The following is a 23,891-nucleotide window of genomic DNA, read 5'->3' on the forward strand; positions in this document are numbered from 1 at the left end:
TCACTGACACACAGGTTTATTCTGCTGTTGTCTTCACCGTGATGATGATGATGGCAGTGGTGCAATAAAGGATTCAAGAGCAGCAGAGAGACAGAGGATCTACGCTGCTGTCAAGGCTTTTGGGTTGGATTAGTGAGGTCACAGGTTTGTTTGCCATCAGCTCGTACTGTGTGATCTGATTAATGTTGGTCTGTTTTGACCTAAAGTGTTTGTTATATGTGGCTTTTAGGTAATGCTGTAAATATTATATATCACTTTGAATTAAGTTTTGACACATCAAAAACTAGTTAGACTGGAATAGGTACTGAAATTATTTGAATGCGTGGTTGAAATTTTCCATCCATTGTTATTCCGTCTATCTTGTGTGTATTTTCATTAAAGTTACCACCTGTATCTTAAATCTAGCTGGTACGCTGCTCTCACAGTGGTACTTCCTTCCTTCTCGTTATTTGCTGCAAATGTGCACAATAGGGTTTTAAATTAAGTTTTCAGTTTAAGTGGGAGTAATTTTAAATAGTAAAATTAATTTATGTCCCAGCTGTTAAGATGCTCTTTTGTCATAAAAAAGAAAAAAAGTTTATGTGATGGATAGTGAAATATGTTGGAGTGAAAAACAACTGTAAAAAGTAAGTGGGGCTGCACCTGTCTGATCCACTAGATCAGCAGAGACACTGATATATTAGGTGGATCAGATATCAGGCAGGCATACAGATTTTAAAATTAGAGAAAAACAACAGTGACAGTGCTTTCCAATATCCATACTACCATGCTATGTATTAGTGTAAGCCACAAAGAGATTTAGTGTGTCCCAATACACAGTATGTCAAATGCAGTATGCCAAAAAATACCAGGATGTTGTACTGCATCTGGTCGCATCTTGCAGAATGCAAGACAACACAGCTTTCTGGCTCTTTTGACCCACAGTCCTCTCGGCAACCGAAGATATGTCACTTTGACTGAGCAGTAAATAGACGACAGCTCATTGACAAAAGCTGCAATGACAAATGACAGCCCAATTAAGTGACTGATGATAGATGGTAATAATAAGAATAGGAATTGTTTAAGTGAATAAAATAATCATAAAGATAACCATCCAACAATACTGTTGTGAATATAACACTGCATTGTAGAATCTACAGTGTATGCAGTTATATCTTAAAAGTGAAAACTACATACATTGTAAAGTAACAACAGCAGACTTCTCCGGGTTGACTTTTATCTCAAGGTGATAACGTTAACATCTACTGCGTTCCAGGTCACATACTTTTTCCTGTTACTACAAATGTTTGTGCTGTGGAATGCAACAGATATATGAGCAAGAGGGACAAAGTTCAAGGCACAATGTTAGGATGAGGTAGTATGTCCCAGCTGGAAGTATATTCCATGCAACAGTATACTTCATAAGGTCAGCTGCAGTACGGACTGAAAGTAAAAATAAAAAGTCTGCAATTTGGAACAGAGACTGATTTTAGATAAGTATTATGTATCAGCCAGTACTCTTTATCATAACAGGTTTCAAGAGAGAAAAGAAAAAAATTGGTCAGGGGAGGGTAGGTTCATTGCATCATCGTGCATGAATCTTGTTTGGAAACAGACCATATGGCAATACGCCTGTTGTAAGGAACTGTCTTAAGGATTTATGCATGTTGTTTTTTCTTTACTGTTGTGTTTTGTGGTGATGCAAACTGTCTGTGTGTTTTCCTCTGCTTAACTATTGCTGCTAATGTCATGTCTTAATATGCATAACACTTGACAGCATTTTCTGAAATTAGAGTTTCTAACCTTGACAACAGCATGTGTATAGTTATCTAGAATGTTGTTGCTCTTTAAAGGAGACATCTCTATGAATGAAGTTCTTTTCAACGTGGGTTTCCCCTTTAATAGATAAATGCAGTTCATCAATCTGAGAGGAAAATATAAATCTCAATTTTTATGTAAAAAAAACAAACAAACAAACAAACACAGGTCCACAAACGTGTTGACAACATGCCCCTTACAGAAATGCTGGAATGTGTGCTGTGACAAAAATCTACAAAGCGACTGAAAATCTGAAGATCACCCACAAAATCAGCTGAGTGCAAAACTGTTTTTTTGTTTTTTGTTTTTTTAAATATACATATCCAAACAAACCACACATACAGTATTTACAAACACATTATTATACACAGCTGCTCCTATCATTATTAAATGCCTGTCTATCTGAGGAGACTTGGGGACCTTTGTGTAGGCCCTCTGTCTAAAGAGAGAACGTTGCTGGTTGTGATGATCTGCTCTAACAGCAGAGTACACACACACTGTGTATTCTTCTCTTTCAAGTTCATTGTTGAGATATCCAGAACTGCAAAGTTCACTGCCTTTGCTTTGCCATCCTGCAAAAAAAAGTAATATTTGTGTGTTACTGATAGATGTTTCAGAGATTAGGGCTGGGACATAATGACTAAGTCTAGAATATAGATTGCTTTGCAGTCAGCTTAGCATACTCCCTTTTACACAATTTCCCAGTCATCAGTATTATATTTATACCTCTTGACTTTATCTACATCTGTCATACAGTAAAATACATTGTTCTGGCTACTGAACAGTTTATTATATTGTTGTTTAATGACAATACTGTATTATGTCTGTCTTGTCCAGATGATCTGATAAATAAAATATATAAAAATATAAAGATATAAACATAATGTGTCCAACACACTGCTTCATATTTACCAGATCAGTTGTCATGTCATGTCCAAGATGATGGGAAGTACTCATCTCTCCTGTCAAAAAGATAAACAAACAAAAATAAAGATTGCCTTTAGAATATGTGTACATGTGTCACACATGGACTCAAAGGAACGACCTACAGATTTTAATCACATTTTCAGTCTTTGCATTTACAGTTTAAGACATCACTTCTGTTAATGTGTGAAAGAACATCTCACCGGCACGAGAGGTTAAGCAGACTCCTCCAGTAGTCTATGTTTAGGTCTACAGAGTATTTGGTCTGCTGCAGTGATGTTTTTACTCAGGTAAAGTATTTAATTATTTACACTAGGCTTGGGTGCTATCAAGGTATTACGGTATACCGGGTTATTCAGAAATCCCACAGGTGTGATTTCCGATACCATTGGATATAAGGGTGCTCCTCTTCCTATTACACTGATATGGAGATGCTGTATTGAGGATTGGTACTGTCGTGCACAGCAAGCGCCACCAGCGGTCAGTCTCTAGTTGAACAGGCAGCTATGTTGAGAAAGAAGGCGTCTGTCGTCGTCGGGTCCTCAAACAAGAGGGGCACTTACTGATCATGATTATCTACTCATTTTCTGTGGGCCATAAGTAATTAAACCCAGCACGACATGTCTAAAGGAGCGATCACACCAAGATAAAATGCTAGAAACGCGACACCAGTAAAACCATTGTTTTCCTATGATATGGCACGTCTGACCGGCGTTCAAGCATCTTTTTAGACGGCCGTTTTTCTGGCGTCTTTTTAGACGCGCGTTTTTGTAGATGCTTCTTTTTAGACACATGTTTTTAGACACGCGTAGATGCTGAAGAGTCAAAATATTTTCAATTTTTTGAGCGTCAGACACCAGTAGCTAGCGTGCATTGAATAAGCGCTTCCAGCGTTTCAAGCATCTTTGAAGTGTCCGCGTCCCTAGCGTCTCATTTCTGTATGATCGCTGCTTAAGTCAGCTAATTGCATTTTAGAAGTAACATTGCAGGCTGGACGACATACATGAATCAGTGACTTCTCTCACCAGAACCTCAGCTTTTAAGGTTTTTGTTTGTTTGCTTTGTTTTGTTTTAAACACAAATATCATCATATACCTTGTATCCTGGTGAAAGGTCAGGGAGGTATAAAGGTAAGAAAAAAAATGGATACTGTCCAAATCTTATTTCCACCATCATCATATTTTGTTAAATAGAAATAGAAATATACCGTATGCTGTCCTAATTAAGACACTTGGATGGATTTTCTAACATTCCATCATTTTCTACAGTTAACTTAAACAGTTGTGGAAACCACAGACTATCTGATCACCAGAAGCTCGTATGATCTATTTTCAGACCTCAAAAACTGAGAATTAAATGACAGTAAAAACTGGTGAACCTACCTTTAAAATTCTTACAAACATTCCTTGAAATTCCGTAGAAAAAAAGGCCGCTAATCACAGTCACACAGCAGACCAGCAGTACTCCAAGAGCAAGGACAACTGCTTCCAGTTCTGATCCTAAATCACAAACATTTCCCAAGAGACATGAAGCATCATGAAATGATGGATTCTTGGGAGTTTTCATTAATTATTGGAAACACAGTGGCATTTAGAAAACTAAAATTTTCAGCAGGCACAACTGGTAAGTCAATGTTCAATATAATATTTCGTCAAAATTATCTGCTCTGTAAATGTAACAGATTATAATCACTATATGTTTACATTAACATAATTTAATCAGGGTAAATGAATTCTTACAAGATGCACATTTGACTTAATACAACTGTAAACACGTACTTGTTTCCACTTTAGTTCCTTCACCAAACAGGATCTCTCCACATGTGACCACAGCACAGTAGTAAGTCCCAGTATCAGAGGAGGTCTGTATAGTTTTGGACAGACTGTAGTCACAACTTCTCTCCTCTTGTTTGTCTCTGTCAGTGTAAATGATGCTTGCATGAGATTCTCCTGATCCAGATCTGAGCCAGTACACTCTGTCTTCACCTGGACACTCATCTTTGTTGGTTTTGTTCATGGAAAGAAGTGAACACTGGAGATTCACTCTGTCGCCTGGCTGGACCGACTCAGTGTCCGGACTTTGTTTCACATGGAAACATTTCTGTTGATTACTATCTGCATGAGTCAGGAAAAGAAATATCAGAAGTACTTAATGATCTAAACTGTTTGTACGACATAAAAACTTGGCACAAACACTGAAAGTAAAAGATGTTTACCGTTCACAGCCAAGAAGATGCCTTCGCTGAAACTCCATAAATAGGACGTTCTATAGTGACAGAAGTATGTTGCTTCATCCTCTTTGCTGACATTTGTGATGGTAAGAAGATACTGAGCAACTCCTTTTGTTGCTTTGAACCGTGGATTGTCAAACTGTTCACTTACTGTTAACTGACCCTGAACTGCAGCAAAGACTGTTTGGGCCATATATCCAAGAGACTGTTTGTACCAGAAAAAGAATTTGCCATCCTTCTCAGAAACTGGACACTGCAAAGTAACATTCCCTCCAAGTTCAACCACAGTCAGAGAGATCTGATGAGGAATCTCTGCAGTTTGAAGCAGAGCTGAAGAAAAGAGACAAACAGTAGCAGAATTACAACATGAGAGGACAAAGTCAAAGGTAAAGTATTTGCCATTGACATCGTCTTTCTCTCTGGGTAAGAATTGCACTTACACCCTGTACTAAGAAGAATCAAAGCAGCCAGTCCTCCGATCATTGTGGTACAGCACCTTGGTCTTGCACTGCTGATGTCTTCCCACCCAAATGGAGATGTAGTCAAGAGGCGATCAAGGTTTACAAAGTAGACATCGCTGTGATTGGCTGAGCTGTGGAAAATGATCTCCCCCCTCCTTACAGTTAGCAAACTTATGATCTGTTTTCATTCGATGGGACGTCTACACGTTGTTGTTGTCCTTGTTGTTAAGGTTTCAAAGCAGTGTCTTTATTCTCACCACATGACTGAATTTATTGTTTCCGTAATAGCCAGTATTGTGCGTGTGGGTGTGTTTTGTGTGTACGTACTGTGAAAACAAGCACTGAAGTCTTTCAACAGCAACATCTGTCTAATTGACACACTGTATTTAAAGGTTGCAATGTGAGGCAATATTTTGATTGTGACCACTGTCATGTTTTAGCAGCACACGCACAAGGTCGTACATGCACATGACGACACAATACACATATTCTGCCACATTCATGCCATTCTGTTGGTCAACAGTTGGTGAAGGTTACATGCAGAGAAATGTAGCAATGCAGGAGGAAGACGTCTCTTAGCTAGCAAACACAGCTATAAACAATGAAGGTTTAAAGGTATTTGTAAAAAATGGGAACCTTCAGGAAACACACAATGTGTTTCCGTAAACGTAACTGAATTTTTCCAAGTAAATTCCACAGCCTGCCTTAAATAGAAATAGAAAAGAAAATCTGTGGCTTCATTCGCGGCATGAGGCTGTACTTTCCTTTGCTTCTTATGGTTGTGCTAAGCTACAGTAAGCTAAAGTCATCCTGGAGTTAGATTGAAATGTTTCATATTTGTTTAAATTTGAACGTCCAAAGAATGTTTGATATAATATTGGCTACAGCGTAGGATGTAGCCTGCAGGTTTGATTGACAGTTGCAGGGAAAGGTGAGAGGAAATGTGGCCAAAACCACAGAGATGTGAAAACTCACAGGTAAACATATGTGTGAGAGAAAGAGGGCTCTCTCTTTTTGTCCCAGACAAGTTGGTACAGTTTGTATTTTACATGTTGTTTTGCTTTCTAAACACATCTGAAAATTAATTACCCTCAATCCTATTCACAGAGAACCCCTCCCCCCACGTCCCCTCCGTATATGATGCACAGTCATTTGTAACTGCACTCTACACAACACAGAAACACTACACAGCACCACAGCAGTGTTAAACAGTGTTAACCTCCTTTTTTCTTTGAACCGATTCTGTCACATCATCCATCGCATTATCTTTTAAGCTTGCTCTTTCTGCAAATGGGTCTCCATGCTGTGTAGATGAGCCTCCTGCACCCAAAATGCTGTCAAAACTTTCACTTCTCAACTGGGAAAGATCAGTTCAGACGTGAACTGCTGTGCATCTGTTCATCACAACTGGAAAATTTGTTGAGGCATAGCTAACACATATACATCCTGATATGTTATTCTCTTGACACAATCAGTCTTGCTATGTCAGAAAAACAACATGTCAATAAGATAAACTAATATTCTGATATACTAAATATGTCAGGGCATAACTACTGAAATGAATGAAGCCTCCATCTCTCTGGCCTCACAGCACTTTGTAAAGACCCTCTGCATGTCAAGCAAAGCCACATGCAACAGCTACACTGACAGACACAGGCTGTGGTGGGCCGTTTCTCCTCCCTTTGACCAACCATCAAGGCTGTTTACTCAGAACAGACCTGACGATGGGCTTCAACAGGATGTGTAGTGAGAGGAGAGATACAAGAGGCTTCAGCAGCCTAACTTTAGTTTCACAGACTGAAATGATTGATTTACTTTTACGTGAATGTTATTGTGCTCATTTAAAGAACAAATCATGTCCCTTTGTTTTGTGTTTTTAAAATGCAACCAAAAGCATCTGAAACTGTGTGGCAGATGAGCTTAAGCTTGTTTTTGATTTAATTTTAATGTTAATATATTGATTCATTCACCATTAATGTGGACAGGCTGTAAGTCCATCACTGAGCCAAGTGATGAACACTGGAACAGACTTTAGTGAGTAAACCTCTGAGTCAATAATCAGGCAAACTAAAGATCACACTTCAAACTCTGCTCTTGACAAAAACACCAGGGTGGGACCAGTGAGTGATTAGCACCTCCTCCTTCTGACAGCTACCACCAATGACAAGCACTAAACAGCTGAGAAGTTCAACAAAAGAAAGTGTGTGTGTGTGTGTGTGTGTCTCCAACCAGAGGCATTGTTAGGCCTGGGGAGTCTGAGGCTTCAGCCCTGAATGTTTCATGAATAGCCCAGGTCTAAATAGGCTGTATATATATTTTAAATCATTAAAATAGACCTAATAATAAAAAATTTAAAAAGCCCTGGAACTACTAACATGTCATTAAGTTTGTGCATTAAATCCCTCAAAACAAATACCACATCATTAATCACAAACACAGGTTTTGGTCCTCTTTGTCTGTCGAGCAGCACATTTTGTGTGACTGTGTATTAGAGACAGAACACACCGGTAATCACTTTAATGTTGCAGCTGGTGAAGGTGGAGCTCATTTCAAATGCTTTAAATACTGCTGGGTGGAATAAAATATAATTTACATTTTTAACATCACAATTCATAATTAATCTGTAAATAAAATGTGAAAACATTTTTCAGGGGTAAAAAAGATGCCATAGTGCATAAAAAGCATCAAAATAGAGCTGGGTTCATAAAGAAAAGATCTTGGTGGCGGGTCCTAGAAACGATCCTGTGTCCAACCCTCCTGAACCATTTACCTCCTCCTCTAAGTTTTTGTTTTATGAATGCTATTCCACGTTCCTTTTGACAGCAGCAGTAAAGCCCAGCGTCCTGAGGCTGAAACACAGAGTGAGAAAGGTAGAACAGCCTCTTTGTACTGACACCTTAGTTTGAAGCCCGACCACAACGATGCTGAAGTTTCCATGCATTGTTTATCTGTCAGTGGTGAATATAAATGTGTGTTTGTGTGTGAAAGTACAGAGTGTGTTTTGGCTCGTTGTCAACAATATGTTGACCCTGATGAAAACCACAAACCACAACCTGCTGTTCTGACAAATGTTTCAGCAGCTTTGGCCCTATAGATAGATGGGCTTTCTGTCTTTCTTTTGTCTTTCTCCAAACGTCTTTGTACTGGACTGCAGAATATTCTCAGGTATTCCTATTAATTTTATAAAGATGCTGTCATCCATACAGTTTGTTGACACAGGATTGTTTTACACATGTTAATCACCTTGTTAATCACTGGTGTATCTCATTAGTGGTTTTCTCCCAGGGTCACATGGCTTCTCTCCCTCAGATAAAAACATGGAGGTCAGAAACTCTAAATCAGCTCCAGGTGAATGTTCCTGTGATACTGTGAGAGTGTCGCTCTGCTGCTGTCTGTCAGCAGCTCTCTGAAAAGAAGTGAAGTGAGTATAGAGGATGGATGGTTTAACAGCCCTCCTCTGTACGCTGTGCTCTTCCTGCTGATGTGACTGACAGGCAGAGTGGGCGGGTCATCACTGATGATGTGGAGCATCTCAGTTGGCTGGCTTGCTCAGTATTTAAGATGGCTCCTCTGTCTTTGTCACTGTGGCAAATGGCTGGATACATCTTTTTTATATGAACTCAAATCAAACTGATCCATAAATTCCTGTTTAACTGGGTGGTAACAACAATGTAGGATTTTTTATTGGGCCTAGAGACATAGTTCTATATATTTACAGATAAATTACATGTGATATATTTAAAGGCCAGTGGTGTCAGTGCCCTTTTTAAACATGAATATTTGGCCATTGAGATAAAAGTTAACTCTGAATCTTATGTTTGTTGAATCATTTGACTGTCACTACAAGATTTGACTGATATCAGACAGAATTGTCACTTGACCAGTGTATCTGCCTGAATCAAACATTACTCACTACTCAACTGATGTGTCGCCATGCCAACAAACTGATTTCACTTGATTTTTAAGAGTGGAGCGAGCCAACGTAAAAACAAAGATATCGGGCGAAATATTAAAAAGACGTCGATTTAGAACAGCCTTGATAGCAGCGTCTGTCTTGACTATAGTGGTCACCTTTCTTGTATTACTCCTCATAGCTTCAGGCACACAGCGTTACAGCAGCTTGACAATGGCATTAGTCCCGCCCATGGTGCTGATTGGCTGATCGTTAATTCCTCTACAATGGTTGGTGGATCTATTGATTTTACCCGAGAAACCTGTGTTTCATGTCACGATGCCAGACAAACCAGTTGACTCAATGAAGTGGGCAGATTCAAAGGTCTGGACCAAGACAACTAAAACTGCGATGATGTAAAGACAGAGCTCTTGCAAAATGGTGTCGGGAGAACTTGTTTTGGCGCAATGTTTGCACTGGGAAGGCGAGCCTTGGCATTAACATGGCTAAATCCTGCAAAAGAAAATGCTACATAAAAGATTGAAAATGTTTCATAGGTTGCTACAACACATTGTCACTCTGAAGTCGTCACATGTTGACGCGTTTGGTCATGGATTTTCCATGTCCGCGTGCGTCGTGCAAGGTACCCTGGCTGTGTTGGTTGTTGACGTTCTGGGACACTGTGTCAAGTTCTTCCTGTTACATGCATTGTCTTATTTCAAAATACACTTCTGTTTTCACAGGAAATTTAAAATTTACATGCAGTCTCTTTCAAAATAAAAGCACTATGTCGGCATAACACCGTGAATTATCTTTGTCTTTGCACATGGTTGGGTTTAGAAAAACAGAACAGGATTTGGCTTCATAACCTTAAGGGACATGAACACCATTTTCTCGAGTGAAAGTCAGTGTTTGTTGGACCCATCCACAGTATGAAACCTTTATTGCCCTCTCCAGAAAAGTACCCCCCCCCAGCTTTACCTTGTGTTTACTCAGTGTCAGTTATAGAAACCCACCCTGAAACATGAAACAAAAGTGTGCTGTTGTGTTGTTTCACGTTGGAAAGATGGTTGATTTTATTTCCACTGTGGTGATACAGTGAGATACCAACACAACGAGAGGCCAATCACATTGCTCTGAAATGTTCCCTCCCACTTTCCATGATTACATTAAGGCGAGTCATCTTCTAATACGCTCTAATTTAGCTGCAGCTACAAGTGGATTAACATGAAAATGGTGGTCATATTTTATTTGTTGCTGATGCTCAGAGTGGGACGTAAGTATATTCACAGTCAGATTTACTCCAGATATACATTTAAAATATTATGTTCTTACAGTAATTTAGTGCAGTGTGTACATTTTTCTTTCTCTGTTGTTAATCACTGCTCCATTTAATTTTATGTTCAGGATGCACAGACGATCACGTCTTTGAAACGACAACTGTTGAAGTTGGAGATGATGTGACTCTGAATTGTCCTCGCCAGACATCTATCAACCAAGAAACTTTGTTTTGGATCAGGCTTGTTTCTGGAAAATTGCCTGAATTCTTGGGAGGAACATACACCTTTGATTATGAAGGTGTTAACAAGACTCCTCACATTACAGCAAAACAAGAGCCTGGATCATTTATTCTGCATATTCATGAGACAAAGCTGAGTGATACTGGACTTTACTACTGTTTAAAAGTAAATCTACTGGACATGACATTTTCCAAATCAACACTTCTGAGAGTTAAAGGTAAATAGACATTTTAAATTACTTGACAAAAAATAACCGTGCTTTAATCCAACATGTTTACCATCAGTTTACATAATTAGATTTTTATACATGTATATGTGTTTCCATAACATAATAATTCAAATGTTTCTCTCATGTATAGTGTATATAGTGTATGCATATAAAGTTCAAATTTTAATTACTTTTAATATCATTAAAGTCATTTTATCTTGACATTTTCCAGGACCAGAACCTGATATCACTGCCGTCACTCAAGACTTTCCATCTGATCCAGTCCGTCCAGGAGACTCAGTGACTCTGCAGTGTTCAGTCCTCTCTGACTCTGAGAAGAAAACATGTTCAGAAGAACACAGAGTTTATTGGTTCAGAGCCGCATCAGATGAATCTCATCCCAGTGTCATTTATGCCCAAGTAAACAGTAGTGATGGATGTGAGAAGAGTCCTGAAGCTCACTCTCCACAGAAATGTGTCTACAGCTTCTCTAAGGACGTCAGCTCCTCTGATGCCGGGACTTATTACTGTGCTGTGGCCACATGTGGAGAGATATTATTTGGAAATGGAACAAAAGTGGACATTGAAGGTAACTGTGTCATTATTCTGTCAGTACTGTCTTACAAAATGTGTGTTTATTGTGTTGCAAACACAAGGCCATTGCAAGTCAAATCAAATCTATTCAGATCAGCTATTGCTGTTTTTTCATGCAGAATCATTTAACCAGGAGGTGACATTAAACATCATTTCCCTTTAACTTTTTTTCCTCTTGATGTTTCAGGAGCCAGTACGTGCTCACAGGATGCAGTTGCAGTTATTTTTCTTCTGTGTGCTGTGTTGGCTATAAGTCTGATTGTTGTAGCCGTCCTCATCTACGCCATGAAGAAGAAAGAGAATGATTGTTACAGTGGTAATAGAAGTTATTTATAGTTCTCTAGCGAGCAGTATTATATTAAAACTACTGCATCTGTATTTATTGCTCATTTTTTTATTCGTAATTTCAGCTGCTGTTGCCGTGCAGAGAAACAGTGGTGGTCGGAAAAGTCAACAGGTAAAGAATTTAATAGGTATAATAGAATTAACCTCATTGAAACAGTTTTGTGATGCTGTTTCTAACTTTGTCATGCCATGTATTTCCTCAGAGATGTGGACACACAGGTTTATTCTGCTGTCGTCTTCACCGTGATGAAAACTGGCAGTGGTGCAATAAAGGATTCAAGAGCAGCAGAGAGACAGAGGATCTACGCTGCTGTCAAGGCTTTTTGGGTTGGATTAGTGAGGTCACAGGTCTGTTTGCCATCAGCTGGTACTGTGTGTTGAAGTTGATGTTAATCTGGAGCTAAAGGGTTGTTTCTATTAGGTAGTTCTGCTCTACAATGTTTTAATGTCATGATTAAGTTTCGTCCATACAGTATATTCAAAAGTAATAAGACTGATTATGTTTTGTTTTGGGTTTTTTTTAATACAAATGTGCACACTCCAGAAATATATCTCAGGGGTGAACCCAGTACAAGTCTGGGTTGGGGCGTTGGATCTCTCTTTCCTCATTTCCTGTTATGTAAATATTGTCCGTGATAAATGCATAAGAATACCCCAAGAATACTATTAAAATTTTGGAAAAAAAGGGCTAAGTAATCACGTTTTTCAGGTAGAAATCTATCAGCTGTTATTCTTAATTCTGAAACTTGGTTTCTGTCAACGTTGCTGAAATCTGTTTTTTACCATTAGTCATGATTAACTGTTTAGTTTCCTTTGCACCCTAAAACTAACCATTATGTTTGATGTGTTAAAGGCACAGTCTGTGTCTCAGATGAGCCTCAGTCATGTTTTACAACAGTGATTTCTAAGGAGCAGGACTGTGTTCATATTTGTTTGACATGTATGGAGGTATATTATATTTGTTCTTTTGCTCTTATTATGTTGTTGCTCTTGTTTTTATTATGTTTGTAGTGTCTTGTACTTACATACCTACATACCTACCATACTTAAAGTAACAAAAGTAAAAGTACTCATTTTACAGAATGGTCCATTTCAGAACCAGATGTGGTTGTAACAGGCAACTCTTCTAACATGGGTGTTGCCATTCAGTTAGCAGGATACCTGCACGTGAAGTGTTTCGCACTTGCGCTAAATCTCAGAGGATGTTTAATCTGCCAACAGTTGAGTCTGTCAGTTGTATGCAGCATTTCTGACAGGTTTTATGATGGTGTTGGTCAGTCTGTCTACTTTGCATCACATTTTGCTGCAATGAAAATGATTACAGTTAGATGAACAGACTGAAAACTTTATCTTATGAGGTAAAACTGATGCTGACAAAGTTTTCCTTTGGGGAAATAATTTGCAGTTGGAAAAAAAGGTAATAAATTGCAATATAACAATATATTTCACCAAAATACTCATCACATCACAATAATATCATATTGCGACATAAGTATCATGACGATATCGTATTGGGTCCTCTGGTGATACCCACCCCTACTTCATATACTGCTGGGTAGCTGAATCTGTAATAATACATCATCGTTTTTTTGTTGCTTTATATTTTGTCTGCAAAGTAACTAGTAACTAATGATGTCAGACAAATGTAGTGAAGTAAAAAGTAGCTTATAATATTTTCTTCTGAACTGTAGTGGAGTATAAGTATAAAGTAGCAAAAAATGCTCAAGTACAAGTACTTCAAACCATCACCACCCGAGTACAGAACTTCAGAAAAAGTACATAGATACATACAATCACTGGATTGGTGGATATTTGAATGTAAGTTTATTGCATCATCAGACAGAGACCACATGACGTTAATCCTGTCATTGGTTTTCTAGTGTGACCATGTAAACTTTGTGGTAACATAATTTGGAACTCTTTTACACTGTCAATAAATAAAACATGCTGTGTTTCCCTGCTGGTGTTATCATGTATACAACAAGTGGTGGATCTTCTGGAGATTTCAAAGACTTGACACAATTATTGAAATTCATCCAGTGTTTAAATAATAACAAGAACGAGCGTTTATCAAGTTTCTAACTACGAGAACTTTGAAAGCTACAGTATACTATGTGTAGTTTTCTGGCAACATGTTACATCTGTTTAATGGAAACTTCTTTTCAAGCAACATTCTCATACAGTAAAGCTCCAATATTTACTGACCATCAACAGCTAGGCCTGATGTTTTGTTGTTATAGTAAAGTTGAAGTTGATTAAAGGTTCACACACAGGTGTTACTCTGAACAAGACCATAATCATCTTTTGGAGGGTTAAACTCATCCTGGATCTGGAGGTTGTGTTGTTTTGTTTGCATAATCCATACAACGCTGGAGAATTCAGACGGCACTGTCCCAGTCCTCCTCTGAAGTCTTGGTCCACACATTTGTTACATCCCGTATTGACCACTGTAACACAGTTCTCTCTGGCCTCCCCACCAAACTCATGAACAGGCTTCAAATCATTCAAAACTCTGCTGCCCGGATCATTACCCACACCAAATCATCCGACCACATCACCCCCATTCTCATCCAACTACACTGGCTCCCTGTTCAGTACTGAACTGATGACAAAAACCTTCTCATCACCTTCAAAGTCCTCCACAGCTGAGCCCCCTCTTACCTCTCTGACCTCCTCCAGGAGTACACTCCCTCCTGCTCCCTCCGCTCTTCCTCTACTGGTCTCCTGACCATCCCCACCTCACGCCTCAGCACCATAGGTGTCAGGGCTTTCAGCTGCACTGCCCCAGGCTCTAGAAGTCCCTACATCCACACATCCAACACTCTGACAGCACAACATCCTTCAGATCCCATCTCAAAACCCACCTGTTCAAGCTGGCTTACAGACTTTAACACTGACTGTACCTCTGCCCTTTTAAATGGCGCCTTTTAAATAAAATGTATTATTATTGTTATAACACTGATTAGATATGAAGACTACTTTGACTTTGAAATATCTGTAGCTGCAGTGTAGGTGTTAGCATCCAGGTTTGAGGGACAGTTGCAGGGGAAAGGTGAGAAGAAATGTGGCCAAAACTACACAGACTTGATAGTGAACCACTGTGTATCTGTCCATCACAACTTCCCACAACTGTAGACAGAAGCATCATTAAAAACACATTTTATTTTGTGGACACAAGTAGTCTTCTTTTGTTAAGAACAAATACTGTATTAAAATAACTGTAAGGGCATAACTACTGAAATGAATGAACCCCTCCATCTCTCTGGTCTCACAGCACTTTGTAAAGACCCTCTGCATGTCAAGCAAAGCCACATGCAACAGCTACACTGACAGACACAGGCTGTGGTGGGCCGTTTCTCCTCCCTTTGACCAACCATCAAGGCTGTTTACTTAGAACAGACCTGACGATGAGCTTCAACAGGATGTGTAGTGAGAGGAGAGATACAAGAGGCTTCAGCAGCCTAACTTTTTACCTTGTTAATGTGCTCATTCACAGTACAAATATCTATCAGTCCTGTGGTTTTAAATATGCAAACAAAGGTGTCAACAACTGCAATCTTACAATTTCACAGATGCACATTAGTTTATGTTTTGTTTTAATTTTAATGTAGATTCATTGTTTTATTCAACATTAATTTGAACAGGCTGCGGTCCATAACTGCACCAAGTGACGTTAGCAAGGCTGTCAAACCTGTCTGCAGATAATCAGGCAAACTACAGATCACAGTTCAAACTCCTGCTCCTGACAGAAAGACCAGGGTGGGACCAGTGAGTGATTAGCACCTCCTCCCTCTGACAGCTACCACCAATGACAAGCACCAAACCACTGAGAGAAAGTGGGTCATGGTGTGTGTCCAACCCTCCTGAACCCTTCACCCACCTTTGTGAGTTCTTGTGATATTAAAAATAAACATAGCAGTTATATAGTGTTGTTCCTCTTTCTTTTTGACAGCAGCAGTAAAGCCCAGCGTCCTGAGGCTGAAACACAGAGTGAGAAAGGTAGAACAGCCTCTTTGTACTGACACCTTAGTTTGAAGCCCGACCACAACGATGCTGAAGTTTCCATGCAGCATTTGTTTATCGTAACTGTCAGCGTGTGTTTGTCTGTGTGTGCAAAGGGTGTTTTGGCTCGTTGTCAACAATATGTTGACCGTGATGAAAAGCACAAACCACAACCTGCTGGTTGAACAAATGTGATGAGTTTTGGCCCTATAGATAGATGGGTTGACTGTATATCTATTTTTATTCTCCTTGCACCTTTCAAGTTGGCGGGAAACCTGAACTCTGTTTAATCATTACTTTGATTCCAGAGTTTGTGGTGTTGGACTGCATTATATTGTCAGGTGTTCCTGTTACTGTCATAGTGACGGTGTCAACCATACATTATGCTTTGTTTTACACATGTTAATCACCTTGTTAATCACTGGTGTATCTCATTAGTGGTTTTCTCCCAGGGTCACATGGCTTCTCTCCCTCAGATAAAAACATGGAGGTCAGAAACTCTAAATCAGCTCCAGGTGAATGTTCCTGTGATACTGTGAGAGTGTCGCTCTGCTGCTGTCTGTCAGCAGCTCTCTGAAAAGAAGTGAAGTGAGTATAGAGGATGGATGGTTTAACAGCCCTCCTCTGTACGCTGTGCTCTTCCTGCTGATGTGACTGACAGGCAGAGTGGGCGGGTCATCACTGATGATGTGGAGCATCTCAGTTGGCTGGCTACACAGTATTTAAGATGGCTCCTCTGTCTTTGTCACTGTGGCAGATGGCTGGATTATACTATCATAGACTGACAGGTAAAGTACATGTCACGCATATTTATTTTAATGCTAGTGGTATCAGTGCCCTTTTTCAGCGTTAAAAAAGAAAGTTGATTGGAAATCTTAAGTTTTTCAATCAAACTTTATTTATAGAGCACTTTTCATACAAAAGAAGCAGCCCAAAGTGCTTTACATAAAAACAACAATCAATAGACACAAGAGATATCTGCCTTTCTCACGTACTCACACATACGTACACACACACACACACACACACACACACACACACACACACACAGACAAACACACGCAGATTTAAAAACACTGAGAAAACACTATCCTACACTGACCACTTTGAAGTGAGGAAACATCAGAGAGAAGATAATTGATACTATAGAGAGATAAAGATAACTGTATCAATTAAAATTCAGTAAATATCTAACAGATAAAAATAGTAAAATAAATAAAATTCAGTTAAAAGCCAGACTAAAAAACTAGGTCTTGAGTTTGCTTTTAAAAATGTCCACATTCTCTGTTTTCCTCAGGTCCTCAGGCAGACTGTTCCACAAACGTGGGCCGTAGTGATAAAAGGAGGCCTCACCATATGTTTTGGTTAAAACTTCTGGAGTAATTAAAATGCCGCTGCCTGAAGACCTGAGAGTGCTAGAGGGCTCATATGTTAAAAGCAAATCGGATACGCTCCTAACTTTAAACATTACTATTTAGCTAACCAGCTACAATACCTATCCAAAGATAGAAAGAAGAACGAAGACTACAACTCCTGGCTCGAACTAGAACAGGCGGACTGCAACAATATAAAACTCTCTGACCTCCCGTTTATCACCACTTCACTCAGACGTCATAACTGTTTTCAGAACCCAATGATTGCTTCCACCTTGTCAGCCTGGTGGAAAACACTAGAAATCACAAACTCTCAGATAGAACCTTGCTTGCTCTCTCCAATTTGGCACAACCCGGATTTTGAAATTAACAAAAGACCTCTCCATTTTAGCACATGGCAGATGAAGGGAGTAACTCATCTCCACCACCTTTTCCAAGACAATATACTTATGACATACACAAACTTATTTCAAACTTTTGAAATAAGAAATGGAAATTTTCGACAGTATTTACAATTGATAAAAACAATCAAGAGGAGAATTCCAGTGCCTCAGGACACTTTGCAGCCACCAGAATTTGCCAAACATATTACAAAGCTTTCTCCGAGAAATAAGGAGAACCTTTCTAAGATTTATAAATTACTGTCAGAGACCAGTTCTATACATTTACCAATTTTAAAATTTTAAAATCACCCAACAAAAGATGAATAGAATGGGCTTTAGTCAATCTGACACATGCACTCAGTGTACTCAGAACACTGCAGACACCTACTTTCATGCACTCTGGTTATGTTCACCCATCCAGCGCTTTTGGTCAACAGTCACTCAAAAAACTCTCCTCCATTTTGGACTGCAGGATCCCATTATCTCCCAACCTGTGCTTAATTGGTGACCTGATGACAATTGACCTCCCAAACAGCCACTGCAATTCTCTTCTTGTAGCTCTCGCCATCGCCAAGAAAACAATCCTAGTCAATTGGAAAGATAAACAGACCCTCAACATCAACCATTGGCTGAATCTCCTTGCAGAACATATTTCGCTGGAGAAAATATCTGCTGGCCACAGAAACCAATTAACATACTTTACAGAAAAATGGTCACCATTTATTCACTCACTAAACGTGTCTGTATAGTGCCATTCAGCCTGTGAGCACATGCCACCTGTACATATAAATATTACAACTCAAGAAAGACTGTTGTGTAATATGTAACGTGTTTCTGTTAATGATGTAACCCCTCATCCCTCTATCTCTCTCACCACAATATACCACAGCGGTTCATCAGAATTCAAGGTCTTAAGCATGTGTTAGGTGCACCTTCTTCCCTTTGAATCCAGGCCTGCTCCCTGGCTCTGTGGGGGATCGCGGGGCCTGGGGGTTTCTCCTGGGGGGCGGGTGCGTCTGGACTGCTTGCCCTGTGTGCCTGGGGGTGGCGGGGTCTCCTCGTGCTCCCTGGGCCTGGGGCACTGTGGCCGGTCCCCCTTGGGGGGCTGTTTCCACCCCTGGTGGTGCGGGGTGGGTGGGGGCCCGTTGGGTTTCCTTGGGGCCCGCCTGGCCCGTTGCCCATGGGCGCTGGGGGCCTCACGGCACCGGGGTCTGGTTGGCACCACCTTCTAGCCCCTCTCATCCATCCTTCCAGCCTTCAGGCCGGGCCTACACTGGCCTGGCCTCCTAAACCACATTTAGTTCACTCACCACAAATTCCACAGTTTTAACGCACCACATACACTCACTCCTCAAGGTGCAGACCACTGATGGATTGGGGGCTTCATGATGGGGCAGGCTATGGGACAGTGGTGTCCTGTAGCCCTCCATGCTGCCCCCCGGCCCATCCTTATCTGTCCTCCAATTTTAAAGCACCACACACACCTACATCTTGTGGGACAGATGGGAACAGGTTCCAGGTGCCTTATGGCTGCACGGGCTGCAGGACAGCAGTGTGCTGTAGCCATCAGCCTTGCCCCCACCTGTCTCCTATGTCCCTCAATTTTAATGCACCACGTCACATTTATGGGCACTCACATTCACACTCACGGTGTAGGGTTAATGATTCTCCGTCAGGGATTGGAGAATCATAGTAAAAGTGGTGGGTTTAGACACACTGTAGATACGCATGGCGTGGCTCGTGGAGCCCGGCCCTCCTGGTCTGAGTACGTCTGGGTCTGCGTCAGGCGGTGGGTGGACGGGCCCTCCTGCCCTGCCCGTCTGGGGTGTGTCTCTAGCTCTCTGGGGGTGCTGGCCATTGCCGCCCCGGGTCCTTGGGCCTGCGTGGTGTCCTGCGGCCTCTGCGGCTCCCTGGGCGTGGGATCGGGGCGCTCCTGCGGTCTTGGGGTGCCATACCGCCTGCCTTCCCCCGCAGGGCTGGCCCTGGACCCTGGTGATGGTTTTCATAAACACATTGGGAGGGTTCAAATACACACATGCATGTTCGATACTCTGTGACACATCACAAAGAACCAATGGGATCACTCCAAAGGGGCCCACTTGCTTCTCGAACCTACCACACTGCGCTGGCAACTCTTCTCCACAATCGGGCTTTCCTCCTCCACCAGGACTCTCACATTTTTGGTGTTCAGTATAGACTTCTCTTTTGTTTTTGTTTTTCAGTACAGTATAGTAGATGTGTATATGTTTATTTTTGATAATCTGTATGGAGCACAACCACCTCAAGGCCACAATACATCAGCTACACTGCCTGTTTCTCCCCTGTTTTTTTGTTTGTTTGTTTGTTTGTTTCTTTGTTTGTTTGTTTTTTCCTCCTTCTTCTCCGCATGCACTGTGGCTATATAACTCAGGACTTAAGCACCTGCCCCTCAATCCCCCCTGCTTGTTCCTTACTTTCCCCTTGACACACTTTGGTGTATCACGGCCCTCTCTGGCTCATATTAGGAAGTTTTTCCAATAAAGGCTGATAGGCTAGTCTCCAGGAGGGTGGGTGATGGTCACAACTACGCACAGTATGGGTATAAAATACTTGACTGCAAGCAACAGTGCATCAATCTTCACAAGAAGCTTACACCCTTTCGTGGCGCTAAGCTACAAAGACCAATGCAGACACTTTACTGTTACTTTAACTTTTGTTTACAAACAGCAATCGACAGTCCAACATATATACAAAAAAGTGGCAGTTATTTAATTTAATTTGGAAATACAGTACAGGCCAAAAGTTTGGACACACCTTCTCATTCAATGCGTTTTCTTTATTTTCATGACTATTTACATTGTAGATTCTCACTGAAGGCATCAAAACTATGAATGAACACATGTGGAGTTATGTACTTAACAAAAAAAGGTGAAATAACTGAAAATATGTTTTATATTCTAGTTTCTTCAAAATAGCCACCCTTTGCTCTGATTACTGCTTTGCACACTCTTGGCATTCTCTCCATGAGCTTCAAGAGGTAGTCACCTGAAATGGTTTCCACTTCACAGGTGTGCCTTATCAGGGTTAATTACTGGAATTTCTTGCTTTATCAATGGGGTTGGGACCATCAGTTGTGTTGTGCAGAAGTCAGGTTAATACACAGCCGACAGCTCTATTGGACAACTGTTAAAATTCATATTATGGCAAGAACCAATCAGCTAACTAAAGAAAAATGAGTGGCCATCATTACTTTAAGAAATGAAGGTCAGTCAGTCCAGAAAATTGCAAAAACTTTTAATGTGTCCCCAAGTGGAGTCGCAAAAACCATCAAGCGCTACAAGGAAACTGGCACACATGAGGACCGACCCAGGAAAGGAAGACCAAGAGTCACCTCTGCTTCTGAGGATAAGTTCATCCGAGTCACCAGCCTCAGAAATCACAAGTTAACAGCAGCTCAGATCAGAGACCAGATGAATGCCACACAGAGTTCTAGCAGCAGACCCATCTCTAGAACAACTGTTAAGAGGAGACTGCGCGAATCAGGCCTTCATGGTCAAATAGCTGCTAGGAAACCACTGCTAAGGAGAGGCAACAAGCAGAAGAGATTTGTTTGGGCCAAGAAACACAAGGAATGGACATTAGACCAGTGGAAATCTGTGCTTTGGTCTGATGAGTCCAAATTTGAGATCTTTGGTTCCAACCACCGTGTCTTTGTGAGGCGCAGAAAAGGTGAGATGGATTCCACATGCCTGGTTCCCACTGTGAAGCATGGAGGAGGAGGTGTGATGGTGTGGGGTGTTTTGCTGGTGACACTGTTGGGGATTTATTCAAAATTGAAGGCACACTGAACCAGCATGGCTACCACAGCATCCTGCAGCGACATGCCATCCCATCCGTTGTGCGTTTAGTTGGACGATCATTTATTTTTCAACAGGACAATGACCCCAAACACACCTCCAGGCTGTGTAAGGGCTATTTGACCAAGAAGGAGAGTGATGGAGTGCTGCGGCAGATGACCTGGCCTCCACAGTCACCGGACCTGAACCCAGTCGAGATGGTTTGGGGTGAGCTGGACCGCAGAGTGAAGGCAAAGGGGCCAACAAGTGCTAAACACCTCTGGGAACTCCTTCAAGACTGTTGGAAAACCATTTCAGGTGACTACCTCTTGAAGCTCATGGAGAGAATGCCAAGAGTGTGCAAAGCAGTAATCAGAGCAAAGGGTGGCTATTTTGAAGAAACTAGAATATAAAACATGTTTTCAGTTATTTCACCTTTTTTTGTTAAGTACATAACTCACATGTGTTCATTCATAGTTTTGATGCCTTCAGTGAGAATCTACAATGTAAATAGTCATGAAAATAAAGAAAACGCATTGAATGAGAAGGTGTGTCCAAACTTTTGGCCTGTACTGTATATTCATATTTGACTTAGTCATTTCCATCCCTCAGTTGGGCTCAGAGACAACAGATTTATGACAGGAATCCTGCATTGCAAACTGAGAAAGTTGAGTTTTACAGACAAAGCATTAACTTGTGTTTACTCTCGTGTCAGTTATAAAAACCTGAAGACAGACACATGAAACAGAGGCATGCTGTTGGGTTTGTTTCATGTTGGAAAGCGGGCTGATTTTATTTCCTCTGTATGAGTGCGGTGAAATGCCAACATAATGAGAGGCCAATCAGATTGCTCAGAAATGTTCCCTCCACTTTCCATGACTACATTAGGGTGAATCATCTTCTAATACGCTCTAATTTAGCTGCAGTTACAAGAAGATTAACATGAAAATGGTGATCATATTTTACTTGCTGCTCGTGCTCAATATTGGACGTAAGTATATTTACAGAGGTCAGATTTACTCCAGATATATGTTATAAGTATATAATATATACAGATATATATTTAAAGTATTGTCATGTTCTTGCAGTAATTAAGGAGAGAGCACATATAATTGTTGTTAATGTAAAGTTCATCTTTTCAGGATGCACAGTAGAGCAGATCTTTGAGACAAAGACTGTTGGTGTTGGAGCTAATGTGACACTGACTTGTCCCTACAAGTCTTCAGGAAGCATTTTTTGGATCAGGCTTGTTTCTGGAGACATTCCAAAAGTATTAGCGAAAACATATAGTTTTGAGAGTGATCCTCGCATTACAGCCACAGAAGAGCGTGGACAATTTGTCCTGCACATTAAAAATGTAAGGCGAAGTGATACAGCAGTTTACCTCTGTGTGAAGAAATTCAAACAAGACTTCACACTTTTGAACGGAACAGACCTGAGAGTTGAAGATAAATACATATCTTAATTTAATTACAGCTTTATTTTAATTATGTCAACATTTGTCTTTTGTTTAAAAGTGAGTAATTGAAGTTTTAAATTTTCTTCTCAATTTCCCAGGACCTGAACCTGATATGTCACTGCCATCACTCAAGATCCATCTGATCCAGTCCGTCCAGGAGACTCAGTGACTCTGCAGTGTTCAGTCCTCTGTAACTCTGAGAAAAAGTCATGTCCAGGAGATCACAGTGTGTTCTGGTTCAGAGCTGCATCAGATGAATTTCATCCTAGTGCCATTTACGCACATGGAAACAGTGCTGAGTGTGATAAGAGTCCTGAAGCTCACTCTCCACAGAAATGTGTCTACAGCTTCTCTAAGGGCGTCAGCTCCTCTGATGCCGGGACTTATTACTGTGCTGTGGCCACATGTGGAGAGATATTATTTGGAAATGGAACAAAAGTGGACATTGAAGGTAAGTGCACCCTGTTTCTATCTAATAGTTGAATTATCATCATCTAATCTATTAACATAAAATATTTATTACTATTTCATAACTTTGATTGTTTCTTTAATGTTTCAGATGTCAGCCGCTGTGATTCACAGAATGACAATACAGCTCTGTTTCTGATGTGTGTTGCTTTGGCTTTAAGTCTGATTGTTATAGCCGTCCTTGTTCATGCCATCAGGACAAAATCCTGCCATTGTTCCAACAGTGAGAGACGTTACTCATACATTCATCTATTGAACTGTGTTTCACACAAGATTATATCATTCAGTTCACATTTCTGTTGTGTTTAAATCAACCTACAGTGTCATTCATCTTCAGTGAAGTTAAATCCGTTCTTTTTTTACGATCTCTTATTTATCTTTCTTTAATAATACAGCTGCTGCCACTCTGCAAACAAATGC

The 23,891-nt window shown here is 40.5% G+C and overlaps 5 protein-coding genes across 26 annotated transcripts in view; 3 read left to right on the plus strand and 2 right to left on the minus strand.

The window, feature by feature from the left end:
- Nucleotides 1–23,891, plus strand: part of LOC125895072 (uncharacterized) — a 157,569-nt gene that overhangs the window by 113,467 nt on the left and 20,211 nt on the right. The window lies entirely within an intron of this gene.
- LOC125895062 (uncharacterized) overlaps nucleotides 1–23,891 on the minus strand; it is a 196,997-nt gene that overhangs the window by 110,440 nt on the left and 62,666 nt on the right. For 2 of the 19 annotated variants that reach the window (XM_049586839.1, XM_049586840.1), the window contains exon 4: nucleotides 4,500–4,706. The exons of the other annotated variants lie outside the window; for them this stretch is intronic. In XM_049586839.1, the coding sequence (XP_049442796.1) occupies nucleotides 4,500–4,706 (207 nt within the window). The remainder of the gene's footprint in view (nucleotides 1–4,499; nucleotides 4,707–23,891) is intronic. 19 annotated transcript variants of the gene reach the window in all.
- Nucleotides 1–23,891, minus strand: part of LOC125895065 (uncharacterized) — a 170,330-nt gene that overhangs the window by 110,382 nt on the left and 36,057 nt on the right. Inside the window, exon 1 of one of the 3 annotated variants that reach the window (XM_049586853.1) lies at nucleotides 5,392–5,467. The exons of the other annotated variants lie outside the window; for them this stretch is intronic. Coding sequence (XP_049442810.1) covers nucleotides 5,392–5,434 — 43 coding nt within the window. The 5' untranslated portion in view covers nucleotides 5,435–5,467. Of the gene's footprint in view, nucleotides 1–5,391; nucleotides 5,468–23,891 lie in introns of those variants that run through there. 3 annotated transcript variants of the gene reach the window in all.
- Nucleotides 1–23,891, plus strand: part of LOC125895073 (uncharacterized) — a 52,836-nt gene that overhangs the window by 23,881 nt on the left and 5,064 nt on the right. Inside the window, exons 4-6 of the mRNA XM_049586869.1 lie at nucleotides 11,437–11,621; nucleotides 11,814–11,942; nucleotides 12,037–12,083. Of these exons, the coding sequence (XP_049442826.1) occupies nucleotides 11,437–11,621; nucleotides 11,814–11,942; nucleotides 12,037–12,083 (361 nt within the window). The remainder of the gene's footprint in view (nucleotides 1–11,436; nucleotides 11,622–11,813; nucleotides 11,943–12,036; nucleotides 12,084–23,891) is intronic.
- LOC125895081 (uncharacterized) overlaps nucleotides 1–23,891 on the plus strand; it is a 100,389-nt gene that overhangs the window by 17,668 nt on the left and 58,830 nt on the right. The window lies entirely within an intron of this gene.

Source organism: Epinephelus fuscoguttatus, linkage group LG9 (assembly GCF_011397635.1).
Source record: "Epinephelus fuscoguttatus linkage group LG9, E.fuscoguttatus.final_Chr_v1".
Lineage (NCBI taxonomy): Eukaryota > Metazoa > Chordata > Actinopteri > Perciformes > Serranidae > Epinephelus > Epinephelus fuscoguttatus.